This window comes from Emys orbicularis, chromosome 10 (assembly GCF_028017835.1).
Source record: "Emys orbicularis isolate rEmyOrb1 chromosome 10, rEmyOrb1.hap1, whole genome shotgun sequence".
Classification (NCBI taxonomy): domain Eukaryota; kingdom Metazoa; phylum Chordata; order Testudines; family Emydidae; genus Emys; species Emys orbicularis.
Window position 1 is genome coordinate 53,722,119 of NC_088692.1, and position 21,737 is coordinate 53,743,855.

At 43.5% G+C, this 21,737-nt stretch overlaps 1 protein-coding gene across 1 annotated transcript in view; it reads left to right on the forward strand.

Moving 5' to 3' along the window:
- Positions 1 to 21,737, forward strand: part of SCAPER (S-phase cyclin A associated protein in the ER) — a 310,638-nt gene that overhangs the window by 83,286 nt on the left and 205,615 nt on the right. Inside the window, exons 15-16 of the mRNA XM_065411761.1 lie at positions 2,690 to 2,842; positions 4,874 to 4,981. Of these exons, the coding sequence (XP_065267833.1) occupies positions 2,690 to 2,842; positions 4,874 to 4,981 (261 nt within the window). The remainder of the gene's footprint in view (positions 1 to 2,689; positions 2,843 to 4,873; positions 4,982 to 21,737) is intronic.

The following is a 21,737-nucleotide window of genomic DNA, read 5'->3' on the forward strand; positions in this document are numbered from 1 at the left end:
GGGTGATGGTGCTCATACCCACGGCCGAGAGCAAGCTCCTGGCCAGGTGGCAGGGGCCATACGAGGTAATAGAAGCGATAGGAGAAGTCGACTATAAGGTACGACAGCCGGGCCGCCGGAAGCTGGAGCAGATCTACCATATAAACCTGCTGAAACCTTGGCACGATAGAGAAGCTCCGGTGGCTGCACTGGGGGTGCCATCCCCTAAAAGCAACCAGCCCGACCTGGTGGGGATATCCCCGGAGTTGACTCCGGAACAACGATCAGAAGTGATCAGCCTGATCAAACGCAACCAGGATGTGTTCTCCGAAAAGCCGGGCAGGACTACGGAGGTTCACCATCACATCCTCACGGAGCCTGGAGTGAAAGTGAACGTTAAGCCATACCGGATCCCAGAGGCCAAGAGAGAAGAGATTAGGACAGAGGTCAGGAAAATGCTGGCCTTAGGAGTCATTGAAGAATCTCATAGCCAATGGTCCAGCCCCGTGGTTTTAGTGCCTAAGCCGGACGGCAGTATGAGGTTCTGCAATGACTTCCGCAAACTCAATGAGGTGTCCCAATTTGATGCCTACCCTATACCCAGGATAGATGAGCTGATTGACAGATTGGGAAAGGCACGGTTTATGTCTACCCTTGACCTTACCAAGGGCTATTGGCAGATCCCCCTGGCCAAGGCCGACAAGGAGAAGACCGCCTTTGCAACGCCAGAAGGTCTATATCAGTACACTGTTCTCCCCTTTGGGTTGCATGGGGCCCCCGCTACTTTCCAACGGCTAATGGACAAACTGTTGCGACCCCATGGGAAGTACGCGGCAGCCTATCTCGATGACGTCATCATATATAGCCCCGACTGGGAGACTCATGTGGAGAAGGTAGAAGCGGTCCTGGACACCCTCAGGAAGGCAGGGCTGACTGCCAATCCCTCCAAATGTTCGATTGGGTTAGCTGAGGCTAAGTACCTTGGGTATATAGTGGGGAGGGGCGTGGTGAAGCCCCAGCTCAACAAGTTAGAAGCTATACAGAAGTGGCCCCGACCACTCCGGAAGAAACAGGTCAGAGCATTCCTGGGACTAGTGGGGTACTATAGGCGGTTCATTCCCCACTTCGCCACCAGGGCATGCCCATTAACGGACCTAACAAAAGCTCGGGGCCCTGACATAGTAAAATGGTCCGCGGCGGCCGAGGGCGCTTTTGCGGATCTGAGGACGGCCCTCTGCACAGACCCCGTACTAGTAGCCCCAGACTGGGGGAAGGAGTTTATCCTACAAACCGACGCCTCTGAAGTAGGGCTGGGAGTGGTGCTTTCCCAAATGGTCGGAGATGATGAACACCCCGTCCTCTTCCTCAGTAGGAAGCTCCTACCTAGGGAACGGAAATACGCCGTGGTGGAGAAGGAGTGCCTGGCTGTGAAATGGGCCATAGAGAGCCTCCGCTACTATCTACTTGGACGGAGATTTACCCTTGTCACGGACCATGCCCCTTTGCAGTGGATGCACCAAAACAAGGACAAAAACGCGAGAGTAACAAGGTGGTTCCTGTCGCTTCAACCCTTCCACTTCACGGTACGACATAGGTCTGGGACCCGACATGGCAATGCGGATGGCCTGTCGAGAGTGCACTGCTTTCCGACCCAAGTAGCCCAACCCCGTAGTGTTGAGCAGGGGGGGGGGGGATATGTGGCAAACCCAGGACAAACAGCTACAAAGGGGGTAGTAATCAGTCCCAGGGGGTTAAAAAGGCCTCTCCCAAGCCACTGAAGAGAGAGAACCATGGGGAAATAAGGTTCAGCTGGGCAAGGGGTTACTAGGGAACTAATTAGGGTCAGCTGGCTCCAACTGCTTGGGACCTTTTTAAACCCTCCCCAGTGTGGAAGGAGGGGGGAGAGAGAGTGAGAGAACCAGGGAAGCTGCCAGTAAGTTAGGAGCAGCAAGACTCTGAACCCTTCCTGCAAGGAAGGCTGCACTCTGTCCCCAGAAGGGAAGATAAACAAGCACAAGGGGCTGACTGAGAAAAGGGATAGCCAGACCCTGCGCTACCTGCAGGGATTTGCCTTGCCCAAGCCTGTGTCTCCAAGGCTAAAAAGGACTGAGCCTGCTGCGGAGGAGACGGTACTTTGCCACAGTAATATATAGATTTTGTGCCATCCTTGTTGTGGTTGATAAACAAAGCATTGTTTGAAAGGGTCTAGAGATTGTAATCCCTATTACAATCTAAATATTAATAATAAATCATTTATACCTTTTTAATTGATGCCATGTTGCTTTCAGTTCATCAGAGCAAGCACGATTACACCAGTAATGTCTGTATGGTACTGGAAGTTGAACTGATTGAATTCTGTCTCAGAGTTCTTCCTGCGGAAGAAATACAGCATGAGCTCAGAAACTAAATGCAACAGAAAACCATCGGACTAGATTTACAAAAGATGATGAAGTGATACTAGTCTACATAAATAACAGTATAGTGTTAATATTTTAAATTATATCAATAAAGAGTAACACACTTAAAATGTGTGTGGTGATACAGCCTGGTGCATCCTTTTTGGCATTTTGGATGGTATTATACATAAGTTTTGATTTTACTTTTCATCATCTAGAACTAGACAGTACTTAATAAACCTTGGTATTTCTGAACATTATTCATTTCTGCTTATTTTTATTTGATGTTCTTTACCATTTGTTGTTTTATTTAGCATGATGAAAGCATTCGGAGACACATGGAACAAATTGAACAGAGGAAAGAAAAGGCAGCTGAATTAAGCAGTGGGAGACATGCTAATACTGATTATGCACCTAAACTTACACCATATGAACGAAAAAAGCAGTGTTCATTATGCAATGTTTTGGTAAGTTGGATTGAAGCAATGCTATCAAAAGTAATGGGCCTAGCTAAGATTTCGATCTACCAGTTTTGTTGTGGTTTGCAGGCATGAATGTATTGTAAATGGAGTGCTGCCCCACCATTCTCCCCCTGTTTCCTCGCTTTTGTGAACAAAGTAATGATCAGAGCTCTGAGATGTAGCAGATTTTGTGGGATCTTCAGCATTGCAGTTGCATTAGGTTGCTGTTCCGTTGCACTACCAAGTCAGGCAATGTCCCAGAAACAGGGAGAGAGAATCATGTAGCCTAGGGCACCGTTCACTGAGCTGGAGCTAGGAGGTCTGGTCTCCCCTGTACTGATTGCTGTTTATTTTTCTGTCTACTATAGACTCCTTATCATTGAGCAAGGGCTTCATAACCTACCCAAGAAGTCAGTCAAGCATCATTTCTTCATTTTATAAATAAGTTCACTGAAAGATTTCACAAGGTCACTTCAGGGAGAGCTGAGAATAAAAACCCAGTTTTTATCATATCATAGACCTAAGTCTTGTCCACATAGCCACACTGCCTGTCAGAATGAATGTGCCAAATCTATGTGCTCAGCTATCCTGTCTCTAAACAACCACTATTCTAGCCACTATACCTCACTCCCTTCCCAGAACCTAAATAGAAACCAAGATTCTTAATCTCCATCATTTTACTGTTGTCTAACAGATAATTGTGCAACTTGCTGGCAAAGTGTATATCAATTCCCTCTCTACTGGTAGATCCAAATAGAGGATAACAGTTCAAGGGGCTGAGGTCTATGATGGAGATTTCATGGTCCAGAGTTCAAACCCTGCTGACATTACAAATAGGTCTTCCTTCTGATTGCATACGATGGAATTTGTTTTTCCAGGTTTTTGTTTAAAATTGGTTTATTTTATTCATTCAGTGAGAAAATACCCTTAAAACAGGTTTTATAGTTAAAACCATTATAATAGGTCAATATGATACAACATAAAATAAAACATAGATGTTCCATATTTTAATTATTTGCCAATATTGATTGCTTGTGTCATTCACTGGCAAGCTTGAAGATTAAGAGGTATGGTATTGACATTTACAAGAACCCATCTTTCTGACAGAGTAAACAGGTGTTCATGATTGTACATATAGCTATGGAGTAGTCTCTGCATGTATGTTACCAGGGAGGCTTGCATAGGTTTCTGTGGACTATGACCCAGAGGCAAGGTGGGTGAGGTAATATATTTTATTGGACCAACTTCTGTTGGTGAAAAAGACACGCTTTCAACCTACACAGTGCTCTTCTTCAGGTCAAAAGCTCTGTGTAGCTCAAAAGCATGTCTCTTTCACCAAAAGAAATTGGTCCGATAAAAGATATTACTTCACCCACCTTGTCTCTCTAATATCCTGGGACCGACTACAGTGCTGGCTACAACAACACACAACTCATATTTTAATATCAGTAGTATTATCTTTCTAATGCAGTGGATGTGCCCTCTCTCCCCTGCTGCAACAGCCCCCGAGCTGGGGCTGGGAAGGAGAGGGGTATTTCCCCCACCACAGCTGCCACAGAGCTGAGGCTGGGAAGGAGGGCCGTCTCTCACCAGCAGCTGCAGCCCTGGAGCTGGGGAAAGTCGCCTCTTGCTCTGGCCGCCGCAGCCCTATACGTCCCAAATTCCTCCCACCCTCTCTTCTGACCCCACTGCCCCCCTCCCACCTACCCCTTGCGCGACTCCACTAATTAGGTGGGTGGTCCTTCATTCTCTCGTATGCAGCCGTCCAGGTGCGCACCTTAGAGAGAACTATCCGCGGACCACCTGAATGGAGCTCGCAGACCACAGTTTGAGAACCTCTGTCTTAAGGGCTTTTACATGTTTATATTTTGCCATTTTTTAAATACATGTTCATTTTTTGTTACAATACCATAAAATTTAAAATTTAAATATCTAAAACCGTGAAATTCCAGATTTTTAAAATGCTATGACCCTGAAATTTACGAAAATGGACTGTGAATTTGGTAGGGCCCTAATCATCATTTATTCTCATTCCAGATTTCCTCAGAGGTGTATCTTTTTAGCCACATTAAGGGGAAAAAACACCAACAAGCAGTGAGAGAAAATAGCAGCATCCAAGGACGAGAGCTTTCAGATGAAGAAGTGGTATGTTTTGTAAAATATTTTAATATTAATATTCTTCTGGTTTACAGTGTCATCTGAAATGTAATATTTTAAGACAGATTTGAAAATTCTCACAGAACTAAGAACATAAAAAGTCAGGTATCAAAAATAAGATGTACTATTGATAGTAATGCTGACTTTTTTAAATATGGAATGTAAAAAAAAAAAAAAAATGGAACATTCAAATACAGTTATTCCAGTGAGTGTCATATAAATAGATTTCCTATAGAAAATGATGCAATGTATATAAATTGACTGTTTTCTAATAAGGTATTTTTTCTATCCATCTAACCCAGTGGTTTTCATCCTACGGTCTGCCGACCCTAGGGGTCCTCAGTCTATGTCTAAGATTTCCAACGAGGTCCACATCTCAATAATTTTTTAGGGGTCGCAAATGAAAAAGTTGAAAACCACTGATCTGACCTATCCCGTACTTATCAATGTGGTATATGAGTGCTTTACTAGTGTCTTTTATATACAGTAAATCCTGCCAAGAGCAACCGCTCATGGGAGTTAGCAAAAGTGGTTGCTTGTAAGAGGTGGTCTCCCTTCAAAGGTTTGCACACTAGAGAGCGGTGGTGTTCCATGGCCTCTGCACGTAGTCGCTCGTGACAGGTGGTCTCTCTTCAGAGGTGGTCTCTAAGGCAGGTTTTACTATATAATTTTTCTGTCCTTCTTTCCGTCCTTTCACAAAGGTTATTGATTTATTGTAAGAAAGCTATGTCAAGTGAGTCTGGCCTTTTGTTCTGCAGGTGCTGAGGTTTGTGGTCATTGTGTTGTGTTTGAGGAGTAGGCTCTTTCTTCTCTATATTTCTTCTGCACCTCTCTAAACTGTACTCACACCACATTTTTTATTTTTTACTATAACACCCAATTTTGGTATAACTGCAAAACAGGACACAAACAGGGCCCCTACATCTTAACAAGTAAAACAGCAACAACACACATCACATACATGCTAACTACACAGGAAAAACCCAGGTCCCCATCCCAAAATAGTGTGTATTCTTGTCCCCAGCCTAGTCTCCTGTAGTTCTTCAATCAGCCTCCTAGCTATCCTGCAGTCATGTCCCTTCCCATCTCCCCCTCTCTCCCAGAATCACATGGAAAAACAGGTGGATCTTGCAGCATGTCCTGAAAGTAGGTTGGTCGATCCTTCTGTCTGTTGTACTTATATGGCCTTCATCACCGTAGTATATGAGCACCTCACGATCTTCAGTGTCTTTATCCTCACAACTCCCCTGTGAGGTATCAAATCCAGGCTCTGGGACATCAAGAAAGGAAGTGAAATCCAAAGCCATCTTCATCTAGAATGACTTGCTGTCAGCCCTCTCCATTTATGAGGAGGAGTGCCTCAGATGACCTCCTCAGATGACCTCAACTATCATGCTGATACAAAAGGAGAGACATAGTCTTGCAAACAACTGACCCCAAACTATTTGAGGCTCTAAAAATGAAAACTAATGCCTTAAACTTCACTTGGGAAACAGTCAGTAACCAGTACAGATCTCAGGATACAGCATAATGTGGTCTTTGCTTGAGCAGACATTAAACAAGTAGGCTGCCCATTTCTATGCTAGCTGCAGTTTCCAAACAATTGGAAGGATAGCCCCATTGCAAAAATGAAAGGATAGCCCCATTGCAATAATCTAACTTTGAAGTGACAAGGGCATAGATAATGTGGTGAAACTGCATCCAAAAGAAAAAGACATAACCTCCTTCCCAAATATACATGATAAGCACACTTGACAATTGTTGATATCTGTGACTCCAGCAGCTGCCAGGAACCCAGCAAAATCCGTAGGTTCTGAATATGAGAAACAAGCCATGGACTCTTCCTTGCAATCTGGAAAGCTGGTATAATTTCCACCGATTCCTCTGCTTAATTCCCTCATCTTGTAAAATTCACTTTAGTCTTGTCTGGGTTGAGTATCATCAACATAGTTTATAGAAAGACAGAGCAAAACCACTCAAGTGCAAACCTGTCAGTTCCTGCTAGGGTCTGCAAATGTGTTGTCTGCACTTCCTGGTCGATAGTGCTGAAGGGAGCAGTATTAAATTATTTTTTTCACAACATTCTTGATAATTTTCCACAGATATTAGAAATTCAAGATGGGACAATAGTTCTAGAGATTGCCTTTATCAAGTAATGGCTTTTTAACAACAACTTTAAAAGAATTGGCACTTCGCTGTCTCTTCAGGAGGCATTGAGAAACAACTTTTTTTTCTTTTTACAGCAATTCAAAAAACTATGCTGTCTCCAAGAGAACAATTCTAAATTGTTGTGTGATTTATCTCCACTGCCACAGCATGGCAGACCTGGAACTACAGTGTTATGTCAAGGAGCATTCTGTGAGAAACAGTTCAACTCTGACACCTAGCCTCTAAACTGTGTCCATCTGGAGGATTTGAGAATCAGCCACATGGTGTTCCCATCTCATATTTACTAAGAAATACTGCTTAATCTGTGTCTCCAGAGCTGATTCAGATTTGACTTTAGTGTTACAAAATCTGTTTCCAAGCTAGGTGCACCAAATGTTTCCACCCCATAGAGTTTGTTTATTTTAGGATGTCTATTTATTTTGCCAGCTGTGGCATTTGGGGAGGCATTTTATGTGTTCATATCCGCAAGCACATACATAAATATATATTTGTTGATATTTTTATTAGTTAAGGTATTTTCTTTGTATTTTGTTTTTCACAACCTTTAGCAGGTTTTTCTCATTTTTTTCTGCAGGGAAATGTATAAGTTTCCAAGAGCTGCAACCCACCGATATGGCTGTCTTTGGAGAAGGGATCATTGTAATTACAGAGAAAGGATTCTCTGGAGAAATACATCTTGGTGGATTGCAACTCACCTATTTCCCTAATCACAGGTTGAGGGTTCTCTAACTCTGTATTTTCTGTAATTTTAAGATGGCTATTGTAATGGGAGTGTTTTCACTTCCTGTTTGGATGAAATTGATTATTGGGCAGTAGGTGTAACCTAATTACCTCAGTGGTGGGCTTCCTGCTGGGTCCAGAGTCTTAGAACTGTGAGCTGTGAAAGTTCCCAGCAAACTCACAAGCAAGCACATAGATTACCATTCTTGGATCCATCAGTTTGTACACTGACAGTCACAGGTACCTAATTATCTTGTATGCTGGCTACTGGAGCAGATTTTAGACCAAACAGTAATCAAACAATGGTAGTTCTACCTTTTAGCTGCTGGGCCACTGCCTCCCTTTAAAACATGAGGAAATAAAAGTAAAATAGATTTTTCCTTTGTCTGAATGTTATACACCAATCACAGCATTTAATAGCATAGCTCTTCTAGAAAAAGGAACTATGTGAGGGCATCTGCTCTAGTGCCCCAGACTGAGGCCTTGTCTGCAGTAGAGAGCTTACAGTGGCACAGCTGTACCAATACTGCTGTGCTTCTGTAAGAGCTCCCGTGTAGCCACTCTGTGACGATGGGAGAGAGCTCTCCTGTGGACATAATTAAACCACCCTCAGCGAGTAGTAGTAGCTCTTTCGGCGGGAGACACTCTCCCGCCGACATAGCACTGTCCGCACTGGCACTTAAGTCGCTCAGGGGGGCGTCTTTTTCACACCCTTGGGCGACATAGTGATAAATGTGCAGACATACCTTGAAAGACATGAATCCACTAGAGCAATGGTGGGCAACCTGTGGGCCGCATGCGGCCCATCAGGTATGTGATTGCGGGCCGCAAGACATTTTGCTGATGTTGGCCATCCGCAGGCACTGCCCCCTGCAGCTCCCAGTGGCTGCGGTTCTCTGTTCCTGGCCAATGGGAGCTGTGGGAAGTGGTGCCTGCAGGCGAACGGGCCGCAGGGACTTCCCCAACAAAATTAACCATTCCTATAAACCTCTGTACTCCCTCCTTATTTTCTGGGTGTTGCATATTTGTTATAGCTTGTATTCTGCTAGGATCAATACATACCTCTTGTTCAGTTAGCCTTTCTCCTAAATAGGTAATTTCTCTGAGCCTGAATTTACATTTTTGTTAATTTAGCTTCAGGCCTACTGTTCTAATCCTGTCCAATGCTCTTTTTAACCTGTAATGATGTTTCTCTATTGTACTGCCCCAGATGAGAATGTCATGTATATATACTTTTGTGCCTTCAGTTCCCTCAAGTTTTATACATAGTTTTATGAAAGGCTTCTGGAGCAGATTTTAGACCAAACAGTAATCAAAGAAAGCAATATCTTCCATATGGTATAATAAAAGTACATAATTTGGAGATCCTCTCATCTAAGGGAATCTGCCAGAATCCAGATGGTGCATCTAAAGTAATAAAATACTTTGCACCAGCCATATCTGCCAAAATGTTTTCCTTGATAGGTAACTGAAAGTGCTCCCTTTTGATATATTTCTTAAACTTCTTAGTATATAGGCATAATCGCAGTGTTCCATCCTTTTTTTCTACTATTACTAGTGAGTGCATCCATTCTGTAAGCTCTTGTACTTTTCTAATGATTTCTGTTGTTACTGAACAATCAAGTTTTTCTTTGAGCTCTTCTCTCATACTTAGCAGAATATTTCTATACTCCTGGGGGGAATTCTGTGCCACTGCGTGTGTGCAGAATTCATGTCTCCTGCAGATTTCTTTGCTTCCTTGCAGAAAAATGACTTTCTGACAGGGAAGCAAAGGGAAGCTGCAAGAGCAGTCACGCACCACTGCCTAGCAGCACAGGTACATTGTTTCAGGCACCCGGAGCAGCTGACAGAGAGGTAAATCACCGCAGGGCAGGTGACACCCCAGCCAGTGGCTCTTACCCTGAGCTGGGATCAGCTGCTAGTCCCGGCTGGGCTGGAGGCAGGAGATGACGGGACTTCCTCTTCCCCTGCAAGGAGTGGCTGGGGCTGTGTCATACCCACCCCCAGAAATCTCATGCAGCTGCAGGAAACTCAGCATCCTCCCCTGCTTCCTGCCCCCATCCCTCCTCAGCTGCGGGGGGAGGGGTCACTTTATGGGGAGCTGCTCCCCCATCTGCCCAACTCCCACGCATCTGGACCTCCCATACCCAGACAACCCTGCCAAGCCTCATCCCGTACACTCAGAACTTGCCTAGCACTCCATACTGGAACCCCACCGCACTGAACCTCAACTCCTGCATCTGGAGCCCCCCTGCCTCCAGACCCCCACCCCTGCACCCAGACCACCTCCCACTGAGCTCCCTGCACTCAAACCTCCACCCTTATGAGCCCCCTGCACCACCCTGAGCCCCCACACCACTAACCCCCAATTAGCTGCCCCCAACCCCCCCACCCCACCAAGCCCCACTCCCCCACTGAGACCCCCACACCCAGAGCCCTCCGCTGAGCCCCAACTACCTTCACCTGGAAGCCCCTGCAAAGTCCCATTGCCCCTGCACCTGGAATCTCCTCCAATGAGCCTGTGCATCCAGATCCCCCCACTGAGCTGCCTGCACACAGATTGCCCCACACAGAACCCTCTCGTCCCACACCTGGATCACCCCACACTGAGCCCCTTCACACTTGGATCCTGCCTGTTTGAGCCTGCCCACATCTGGTTTGCCTCGTGCAGAGGAGCAGGGCCCCAAGGTATTTCTGGGCACGGGCCAGGCCTTGTGCTGTGTCAGGGTTGGGCGCAGCCTCACTGCTGAGTCCGTTTCCTAGGGGGAAGGGTGCTGCAGGGTGATCTCCCACCTTTGTGCAGCCAGTGGTCTGTGCTCCTCACTGCCATACTGGAGCCTCTACATTTATTTATTGACAAATAAAACTTGCAGAATTGTGCAGAATTTTAAAATACTGTGCGCAGAATTTTTAATTTTTTGGTGCAGAATGCCCTCAGGAGTAAAAATTTCTAGGGCATGTATGATAGGACAATTGGTTCTGTTAGTTCGATTTTATGTTCAGTTGCCAGTTTTCCTGTACCCTCTAAAACGTCCTGTTACTGTATGCCTCTGTCCCTTATCTTCTCTACCATGTGCACTCTTTGTATGAGCCCAAGGGCTTGGCATATTTTTAAACCCAATATAGGTGCTTTGCTCCCTTTAACTATCACAAATTTTATCAATCTGTTCCATCTTTTACCTTCACTTCTAGTACACATGTACCTCTAGTAGGAATGACTTCCTCGTTATAAGCTTTCCATTTAATCTGTTTTTAATTTAACCTTTTAACATTAATATATGAAAAATTTACCTGAGCACCAGTATCCAATTTGTAGATTACCAGAGTCCCATTAGTCTCCAAGCAAATTGTCCATTCGTCAGTTCCTTCCACTTCAGATACAGCTACTAAACAGAGCTCCTCTTCTGTGTTGCTGTTTGTGCCGTCTTCCTGAATTATTGAAGCAGCATGCATGCTTTGCTTCCTCTTCTGCAGTTGTTGATCCTGGTTGTGCGCTTCGGCAAAATCACTGTATTTCTTACAAATATTGTAGTGCTTACCAAAAGCTGTGCATTTTTCAGGTCAGTGGTTGTGTCCACATTTTGTGCAATCCTTGAAGCTGACTCTTGTGAACTCTTGTGCTTTGCTTTGTTCATGCTTCTCTGTGGTTTTTTGTTCTGTAATGACTTACTGCTTGCCAGGATTTATTTTTCTCTTGTCACTCTAATCCAGAGTGGCAGTGTCCTATTTTCCTTCCATTATTTTTATTTTGTTCAGAGTGATTTCTGATGCCTGATCGTCTTACTGCTTTAGCCAAAGTAAGATCCATATCCTCCAATAGTCTTTTTTGCTGCTTTGGACCTCTGATTCCAATTCCAGTTTGATCCCTTATAATTGAATCTGTTAATTGTCCATAGCTGCAGTTTTGGCTCATTAGCTTCTGCTCTGTTAGGAATTCTTCAAAGGACTCTCTTTCCATTTGTCTTCTAAGGTGAAACTTATACCTTTCAAATGTTTTGCTCTTTTTAGGTGTGCAGTACTCTTCAAAGTTCTGCAAAATTGTGTCATAACTTGCTCTCTCTGCCTGATTTAGTTGCATGCTAATTAAAGACATCTACTGCCAAGTCCTGCAAAGATTGCCATTTTCTGTTGGTTTTCTTTTTCACCATTGCCGGCTGCTTATATATATATATATATATATCTCAAAACTCTGTTTGAATCTATTTCAAGAGTCTGCTGAATTACCTGAGTTCAACTCCTTGGGGGCTTTTACTTGCTCCATGTCCAAAATACTCTTTTATTCCTTCACCACAGTCCTCTTTTCTCTGTCCTCTTTTCTACCTCACGCTAGTACTATATGTTGCCTTGTGGATACATAAGAAGGAGGCACAGTCCAAACTCTTAGAAGTAAAGCTTTATTAGAACTAATACAGAGTTACATAAGACAAAGGAGAGCCATATGCTCTTGGCTGTGTATCTGGTGAAGTTGACACTAGATTGCTTCTAATCATCCGGTTCTTCCTAGCCTGTTCTGTGCTCTTAAAGGTACAGTACATACTTCTAACAGAGACCCGGTTTAGTAAAGCACCAAAGCATATACTTAAATCCATTCCTTTCCAGCAGAGCATTTCAACATGAACTTAAGTACATACTTTAAGCGTGGGCTTAAATGCTGTCCTGAAACAGGGCCCTAAAGTAGGAGCAAAAGAACTCTAGTGGGAACACCTCCAATTCAGTGTACAACTTGACAGCTACAGCAGAAGATTGAGGGTCACTTAAAAAAATGTCCTTAATTAATGAATGCATGTGCAGTGCTGTGGCTTACTGTGCCTGTCTAAAATGTTAACCTAAAGCCACCACAGTTATAGTGTAGTACCAGCTTACTGACATTTTACACCTTATACACCTCTACCCCGGTATAGCACTGTCCTCGGGAGCCAAAAAATCTTACCGCATTATAGGTGAAACCGCGTTATATCGAACTTGCTTTGATCTGCTGGAGTGCGCAACCCCGCCCCCCGGAGCGCTGCTTTACCGCGTTATATCCGAATTCGTGTTATATCAGGTCGTGTTATATCAGGGTAGAGGTGTATTAAAAATAATTTGATTTATACCTAAATTTCAGCTGCTTCTATGGGTACAACAATGCAACTATACAGTTGTAGTTTGAGATTTCCCTGGCCTGAGGCCATCTTCACAGTTTTCTTTTTCAGTACTTCAGTAATAAGATATGAATCTTAGAGGTACTCTCATAATAAAGTAGAAAACCTATTACATTTATCCAACTAAGATATATTTTGTGTTCTTTTCATTTGATATGCACAGTTAATGCCAAACTTTGCCTCCCCCACAAATAAAGCATTTAATAATTTAATATTAGGTCTAGTATACTTGAAAGCAAGTTTCCAAAATAATATACAGAAGTAAATAATGTGTTATAGTAAGGCACTGTAATGTTCATAGTCACTAACCACTGAGTTCCAGTTTTAATCAATGAAGGTATCTGTAGTGAACACACTTGCACTACTTAAAGTTATTACTTGTCATCTGTGATGTCTTTATATTATATACACCTTGTCTGTGACCCTTCTTCTTTGACATATAAGATTTTATTTATGCCACCTTTGACCTAATAAAATTCCACCTTTAACCTTTTGCACTTGACACCTCAGATAACTTACTCTTGATCTTTGACACATTTTGTTTTAAGCCTGTTAAGTGTAATAGGTAGCTGCCTAGAAAGAAAGCTTTTATTGTTTTTTTTTTATTGTAATTTGACCATAGACTTTCTCTAGTGTTGCTTGAGATATCACAGAAAGAATTGGAGCATGTTTAATTTTGTCCATGTCATTATCACAAAATTTAAACTATAAAGTATCCCATTAAAAATTTGGAAATTGCTCTGTTAATATGTTATACAAGCATTTAATTTTCATGGTATGAATATTTTAAAAAATTGTTTGACTGCCAGAAGAATGTTAAATGTTCGATGCTGGTTAAAAGTCTGATGCACCACATGAACCCTGAAACACTGATTTTTCTGGGTAGCATGGAAACTGGCTAAAAGTCTATTTTGCCCAGCATGGGAAAAACCAAAATCTTTTGTATTATTTGAGTGTCATGGATTATTTATTATTTGCCATCAAGTCCATGAATTCTAAAATATTGTAAACATTATAAATGTTAGCTTTTAAACTATTGAGATATGAAAATAAATTCCACATTGAAGCAATTTCCTTAATGTGGGTGGAAATACTCATATCTTGTGCAGAGCAGGCATATAACATGATTAGTAGAATTAATTAAATTGTTGTAAATTGGTATATATTTTGCAAAACCCCACAAATTTAAGATAGGTTACTAATGAAGAAATTTAAAGTGAAGAAATATGAAAATACACCTCTACCCCGATATAACGTGACCCGATATAACACGAATTCTGATATAACACGGTAAAGCAGTGCTCTGGGGGGCGGGGCTGCGCACTCCGGCAGATCAAAGCAAGTTCAATGTAACGCAGTTTCACCTGTAACGCGGTAAGATTTTTTTGGCTTCCGAGGACAGCTTTATATCGGGGTAGAGGTGTATGTCAATTGTGACAAAGTTCCTCCTCTATCTTGGTGGGTCCTGCGCTTATCGGCGGATTTTCTTGCCTCAGAGATTCACCATGTGGGTTGGGGAACAGCCCAGAGACCTTCCCCTCTGGAAGAACCCATGGTCCAGGTCAATTGGGAGGTTTGGGGGGAACCCGGGCCCGCCCTCTACTCCGGGTTCCAGCCCAGGGCCCTGTGGACTGCAGCTGTCTATAGTGCCTCCTGTAACAGCTGCATGACAGCTACAACTCCCTGGGCTACTTCCCCATGGCCTCCTCCAAACACCTTCCTTATTCTCACCACAGGAACTTCCTCCTGGTGTCTGATAACGCTTGTGCTCCTCAGTCCTCCAGCAGCACACCCTCTCACTCTCAACTCCTTGCACCTCTTGCTCCCAGCTCCTCACACTCGCACCACAAACTGAAGTGAGCTCGTTTTAAAACCCAGGTGCCCTGATTAGCCTGCCTTAATTGATTCTTGCAGCTTCTTCTTAATTGGTTCCAGGTGTCCTAATTAGCCTGCCTGCCTTAACTGGTTCTAGCAGGTTCCTGATTACTCTAGTGCAGCCCCTGCTCTGGTCACTCAGGGAACAGAAAACTACTCATCCAGTGACCAGTATATTTGCCCTCTACCAGACTCCTGTACCCCACTGGTCTGGGTCTGTCACACAATATATATGTGACAAAGCTTCCTTAACATTAACTTTGCCTGTTGTAGTTATTTCTTTCTTTCTCTTCTCTAATCCCCCAAAAAGTATATTTACCTCAGAGCATAGAAGCCACTAATGTGAAATTGTGGTTTAAAATGTTAAAATTAATTAAATTATCTTTAATTCCACTTTCTTTTTCTCACCCTACATCTGGCCTTTCATTACGGGGTCCATCTTGCTCCCATTGAAATAAACAGCAAAACTTTCATTGACTTTGTTGGTGCAGGATTGGACTATACATGATCTTTCCTTCCTCATTACATTTCTAGAATTTACCATTTTCTCACTGTTTTGCTGCTAAAACTGTCCATGCCCTGATTATCTCATCTTCATTACAGTGACCGTATCCTGTCTGGCCTGCTTGCCCAACCTTTCTGTCCAAAGTATCTCTTCCCTCTCTTTACATAACCAAGAAAATTCAAGAAGATGGTGGTAATTTGTCTCCTGCCCCATTGCATTTAGCCCCCCATTTTCATATCAGCTTTGATTCAGCAGAGAATTTAAGCATGTACTCATTTTTAAGCATATATTTAACCAGTGGAGTTAAAGTTAAGCATGTGATTAATTGCTTTGCTTAATCAGGACCCTAGTGCCTGATCCAAAGCCCATTGAAGTCAGTGGAAAGACTCCCCATTGAGTTCATTGGGCTATGGATCAGGCCTACTAGGGCCCAGTATGCTCTTGCTCTCCCTTATATCTCAGTTTCTTCCCTATTTTCCTTCTTATTTCTCCCTTCTCCTTTGCCAGTGGCTTGTTTATGCCATCTGTTATGTTGTCTCCTATGCTGGAACAGTCCCATAGACTCGTAGACTTTAAGGTCAGAAGGGACCATCATGATCATCTAGTCTGACCTCCTGCACATTGCAGGTCACAGAACCTCACCCACCCACTCCTGTAATAGACCCCTAACCTCTGGCAGAGTTATTGAAGTCCTCAAATCATGGTTTAAATACTTCAAGTTACAGAGAAGTCACCATTTACACTAGTTTAAACCGGCAAGTGACCCATGCCCCATGCTGCAGAGAAAGGCGAACCCCCTCCTCCCCAAGGGTCTCTGCCAATCTGACCCAAGGAAAAATTTCTTCCCAACCCCAAATATGGCAATCAGTTGGACCCTGACCACGTGGGCAAGACCCAACAGCCAGACACCTGGGAAAGAATTCTCTGGAGTAACTCAGAGCCCTCCCCATCTAGTGTCCCATCCCTGGCTGTTGGAAATATTTGCTGCTAGCAGTCACAGATTGGCTACATGCGATTGTCTCCCTAATATAGTAATCGCTTCAGCTTCCTTCTGTGAACTATTGTCCCATGTCTTGTCTGTGCCTCATCTCATTTACATGCTAAATTCTTTAGGACAGAGAATATGTCCTTATCTATGTTTTTAAAGCACTCTGTAAATATGTGCACTATCTAAATATTTCTAATAATTAAAGTTTGCTTCCAATAGAGTATGAGCTAAACAAATTAGCCATATACCTGGCAAGTTAACTAATCTGTATGTTAAAATTCTGTGTATTCTGAAGACTACTTAATGAAGAAATATTAATGAACATTTATTTGCACAGGTGAAAAATTAAAATATTAGCAAGAGAAGGAAATGACTGTTTTCTGTATTCTGAAATAACATTAAAGAAACAAATAACCATTTTGGATAACATCTTCAGATCAAAGAAAAATACAATCCATTAGCGGAAGGATGAGATAATCGTACTCTGAGTTTATATTGACAGCTTCAAAACTTAGGGATTTATAAAAGAAGATGATTGGCTGGGCCCACCCACATTTCTTTTAAGAAAGGGCAACCAACTCTTTTCTGGAGGCTATCAGGCAGGCCAGGTCTATTCTACAAGCTTTTTCCACCATAACTGTGTCAGTCAGAGAGATGTGATAAGACGTGATTTTTGGATGACATAGCTGAGCCTGCAGATGCCCCTAGTGTAGGCGTAGTTATACCAGCAAACTGCTCTTTTGCCGGTATAGTTTATCATTCAGGGAGGGGACTGGAATTAACTATACACCTCTACCTCGATATAATGCTACCCGATATAACACGAATTCGGATATAATGCGGTAAAGCAGTGCTCCGGGGGGGCGAGGCTGCGCACTCCGACAGATCAAAGCAAGTTTGATAAAACGCGGTTTCGCCTATAACGCGGTAAGATTTTTTGGCTCCTGAGGACAGCGTTATATCGAGGTAGAGGTGTACCATCAAAAGCGTTTTGCTGGTATAGCATATTAGTATAGCTGTACCGGTAAAATCTTCAAAGTGTAAATCTGGCCAAAATCTTTTGCTTTCCTCAACCTTCCTCTGTAATTTAAGTCTTCCAGCTAGTATTTAGGGTCTGATAATGAATTCTTAGTTAAACCACACACATTTTATACTAACCTTTGTTTTCTCTTTTCTCTCTATTCTGCTAAAAGAACAGGAGTACTTGTGGCACCTTAGAGACTAACAAATTTATTTGAGCATAAGTTTTCGTGGGCTACAAATTTGATAGTCTCTAAGATGCCACAAGTACACCTGTTCTTTTTGCTGATACAGACTAATACGGCTGCTACTCTGAAATCTATTCTGTTAGTTAACAGTTGTAACACCATGCTCCTGAGCGACACAGTTATACCAACCTAATCCCCGGTGTAGACAGCGCTAGCTCAACGGGAGAGCTACTTCTATTGACATAGCTACTGTCCCTCGTGGAGATAGGGTACCTACGCCGGCAGGAGAAAAACTGCCGTCAGCATAGGTATCATTTTCACTAAACGCTATAGCAGCGCCACTGCAACTGTAGACAAGCTCTCACAGAAGGCATTGAGTACCAGTACATTCTTAAAGAGGGTCAGACAACCTGAGAATACCAGATACTGTCACACCATTTATTTAATATACTCTTCTATTTAGTGTCTTCTCCAGGTAATTTAGAAATGGTGTTAAAGATAAGTGTGTAAAAGGAAGGAAAATCCTAAAGTTTATAGTAAATCCTCAAGCCTTTCCCGTGAAAGGATTTTTGGAGGGAAAAAATTGGGGATTTTTCATACTTGACCTTTGCTTACTTCCTTCTGTACTCATAATTTTCTTTCTTGTTTAGACACTCCCTGATTCCTGCACTTAAGTAAATCTTTGAGTAACTATGCTTTTACCAGTGTGGAATTGTATATTTTTTTTCTTTTGCAGACAGCTTAGCAAACATTGGAAAAGGGCCTCTTCTTTTCCATTTTGAGTCAAAACTAAAGAAGAGGGGTTGTTTTTTTTTAACTTTGAAACCTTATATGTTTCCTATATCTTAAAAGTTCTGATTAATCAACATGAAAAATAACATCAGTCCTCCTGCAGTTTAAAAACTACTGTTGTTTTCACTGTTTTCACTTAATCTCCTGGAAGAATTTGAGGCATTTACACCTTGAGTTAAGTGGTCTCTTAAAAAATATTATATCAGTTTAATGGTTTCTTTTCTTATTTATAATTTGTGTATTCACTGTGCTACACAGCTATTTGAATTGCACTGATCGCCTTGTTTGTCACCACCTTTCTTTTTTCTATGCTTAGTTTCACTTCACGTAGTGTAAGTTTTTGGCATTCAGGCCTTGTCTACACTACAGAGTTTTGTTGCTAAAAGGCAGCTTTTGGTGACAAAACAGTGGAAGCATACATGAACTCAGCAGCACTGCAGGAATGCGCCCCTCCCCTTTCAAAGCTCCATTCTGACAGCTGAGCATGCTGCTCTGCTCTGGGCAACAAAGAGCAAATCATTAATATGGACTGTTCCTGCTCTCTCCCACACTAGGAACACACAGGCAGGCAGGCAGGCAGGCAGGGACAGATGTGTGTATGTGTGAGAGAGAGTCAAAGAGAGAGAGAGAGTGACTGCTGTGCTGTGCAGACCCAGGGACGGAGGCGGGGGCTGATGTCAGGGGTGTCCCCCTCCGCCAGCCTCAGGACTGGTTGCTTCCTGTGCCTGTCTGAATTTACGAGACAGCATGCGGACACACACTGTGTCTCTCCCCACACACATACACATGCTCCCTGTCACACACTCCCCCCCCACCCCCCTCCCCCACACACACTTCAGTTGAAAAGCAGCTGGCAGTCTAGTAGATGTCCATGGAACATTGGGATTGAGAAACCTGCATCATGTGATGCTGTACCTGCCCCATGAGGCATTGCAAACCCTTCCCAAAGCACTCTGCAGCCAGTTGCACAGTGGGATAGCTACCCACAGTGCACTGCTCTCTGTGTGGCTGCAAGAGCTGCTAGTGTGGATGCACTCTGCCGACACAAGGAGCATAGTGTGGACATGCAACAGCGGTTTAATTAAAGCACTTCAATTAAAATGGCATAACTTTTGGCAACAAAACTCTGCAGTGTAGACATAGTCTTAATTTCAAGCTCTTTTGTCACCAGTTGATCACTCAAGGCTATGTTATATGTCCCTGAGACCTTTTTGATGATGTGAACTTGATTCTGCAACCTGTACTCAGTGGGAGTAAAGGTTTTAGAATTGTGTCCCAGTTGTCTATATTTCCACTCTTCTTACCTGGGCCATTATGTTTTTTTCCTTTGAATTCTTCAACTACATTTAAAACTTGGACTTGCAGTCACAACACTTGAAGCAGAGTTCAATAATTGCACTGATGTATTTGTTGTTATTCTTTGAGTATGGGTCAGTGTAGGTCCCAGTGTGGATGTAAATGAGCCCAATGTGCATGAGACTTGATTGGTTTTAACTAGCAGAGTCTGGTGGGGCCACACCTGTGCTTTGTGCCGCCTCATGCTCCCGTATAAGGACATAAAGACTGGGGTGCCTCCCCCCCCAGTTCATTCTTATCGCCCATGGCAGCAAGTCAGAACTTAGGCCTGGTCTACACTACAGGGTTAGGTCGAATTTAGCCGCGTTAGGTCGATTTAAAAACAAATGCGTCCACACAACCAACCCTATTCCGTCGACCTAAAGGGCTCTTAAAATCGACTTCTGTACTACTCCCCGACGAGGGAAGGAGCGCTAAAATCAACTTTGCTGGGTCGAAATTGGGGTAGTGTGGACGCAAATCAACGGTATTGGCCTCCAGGAGCTATCCCAGAGTGCTCTATTGTGACCGCTCTGGACAGCACTTTGAACGCCGATGCAGTAGCCAAGTACACAGGAAAAGCCCTGGGAACTTTTGAATTTTATTTCCTGTTTGGTCAGCGTGGCGAACTCAGCAGCACAGGTGACCATACAGTCCCCCCCCGAATCGTAGAGCGTAGAATGTTTCTACGTTCCCCTATCATCTCCGAGCCTGAGGTTATTGCAGATTAGAAGGCGAAAAAACCGCACTTGCGATGACATGTTTTCCAAGCTCATGCAGACCTCCCGCACTGATAGGGCACAGCTTAATGCATGGAGGCATTCAGTGGCAGAGGCCAGGAAAGAATTAAGTGAGCGCAAAGAGTGGAGGCAGGACGCAGCCAGGAAGCAGCTTGTTATAACAGAAGACATTAATCCTCTAACCCCTCAACTATGTACCCTGCTCAGTCCTCAGGGCAACAGGTTGCACATAACGATCAAGAGCTGTTCCAGAACCAGTCAATCCAACACCTTCTTCAGAAACTGCCTTGCCTCATTCCACCATTCATGGTCAGACATTACTACTAACAAGTGGGTATTAGACACCATTGCCCACGGATACACCATCCAAATACTTTCTCTATCCCCCTGCCTACCCCCTTGCCCATCGCTCTTCAAGGATCCTTCTCACGAGAGCCTTCTTCAGTTAGACATGACCTCATTGCTCCCACTAGAAACTGTAGAAGACGTTTTGCAGGAATACAGGGGAAGACGATTATACTTCTGGTATTTTCTTATTCCATAGGAATCTGAGGCCTGGTCTACACTACCGCGGTAAATCGATCTAACTTACACAACTTCAGTTATGTGACTGCCATAACTGAAGTCGACGTAGTTAATCCACTTATTGTGGTGGCTACACTGTGATGTGTTAACGGGAGAGCATCTCCCGTAGACTTCCCTTATTTTCTGGGGGAGGTGGAGTACACAAATCGATGGGCGAGTGTTCTTCCATAGATTTAGCATGTCTTCACCAGACCCGCTAAATCGACACTCACTGCATTGATTGCAGCAGTGTCGATCTACCGGTAAGTGTAGACATGCCCTGAGAGACTGAGTAGACCTAGCAAATACATATACCATCTCAGATTCAGGATCTTAAGCTACTTGCCTCCATCATTACAGTGCTCCAAGTACAAAACTGGTTTGCAGTTCTCCACTTGCAGGACACATGCTTCCCCATTGCATTCATCTGGCCCACAGGAAGTACCTCAGGTTCAAGATTGGGCACAGCCATTACTAGTACAAAATTCTGCCTTTTAGACTCTCTATGGCACCAAGAGTGTTCACAAAATGCTTAGCACATCTCAGGAATCAAGGGGTACATGTCCACCCATGACTATATGATTGACTGATCAGAGGTCTGTCCTGGGATGAAACCAATCAGCAGTACGACAGATTGTGTACCGGTCCTCTCAGTTAGGTCTCCTGGTGAACTGTGAAAAATTGCTTCTCACCTCATCTCAGATGAC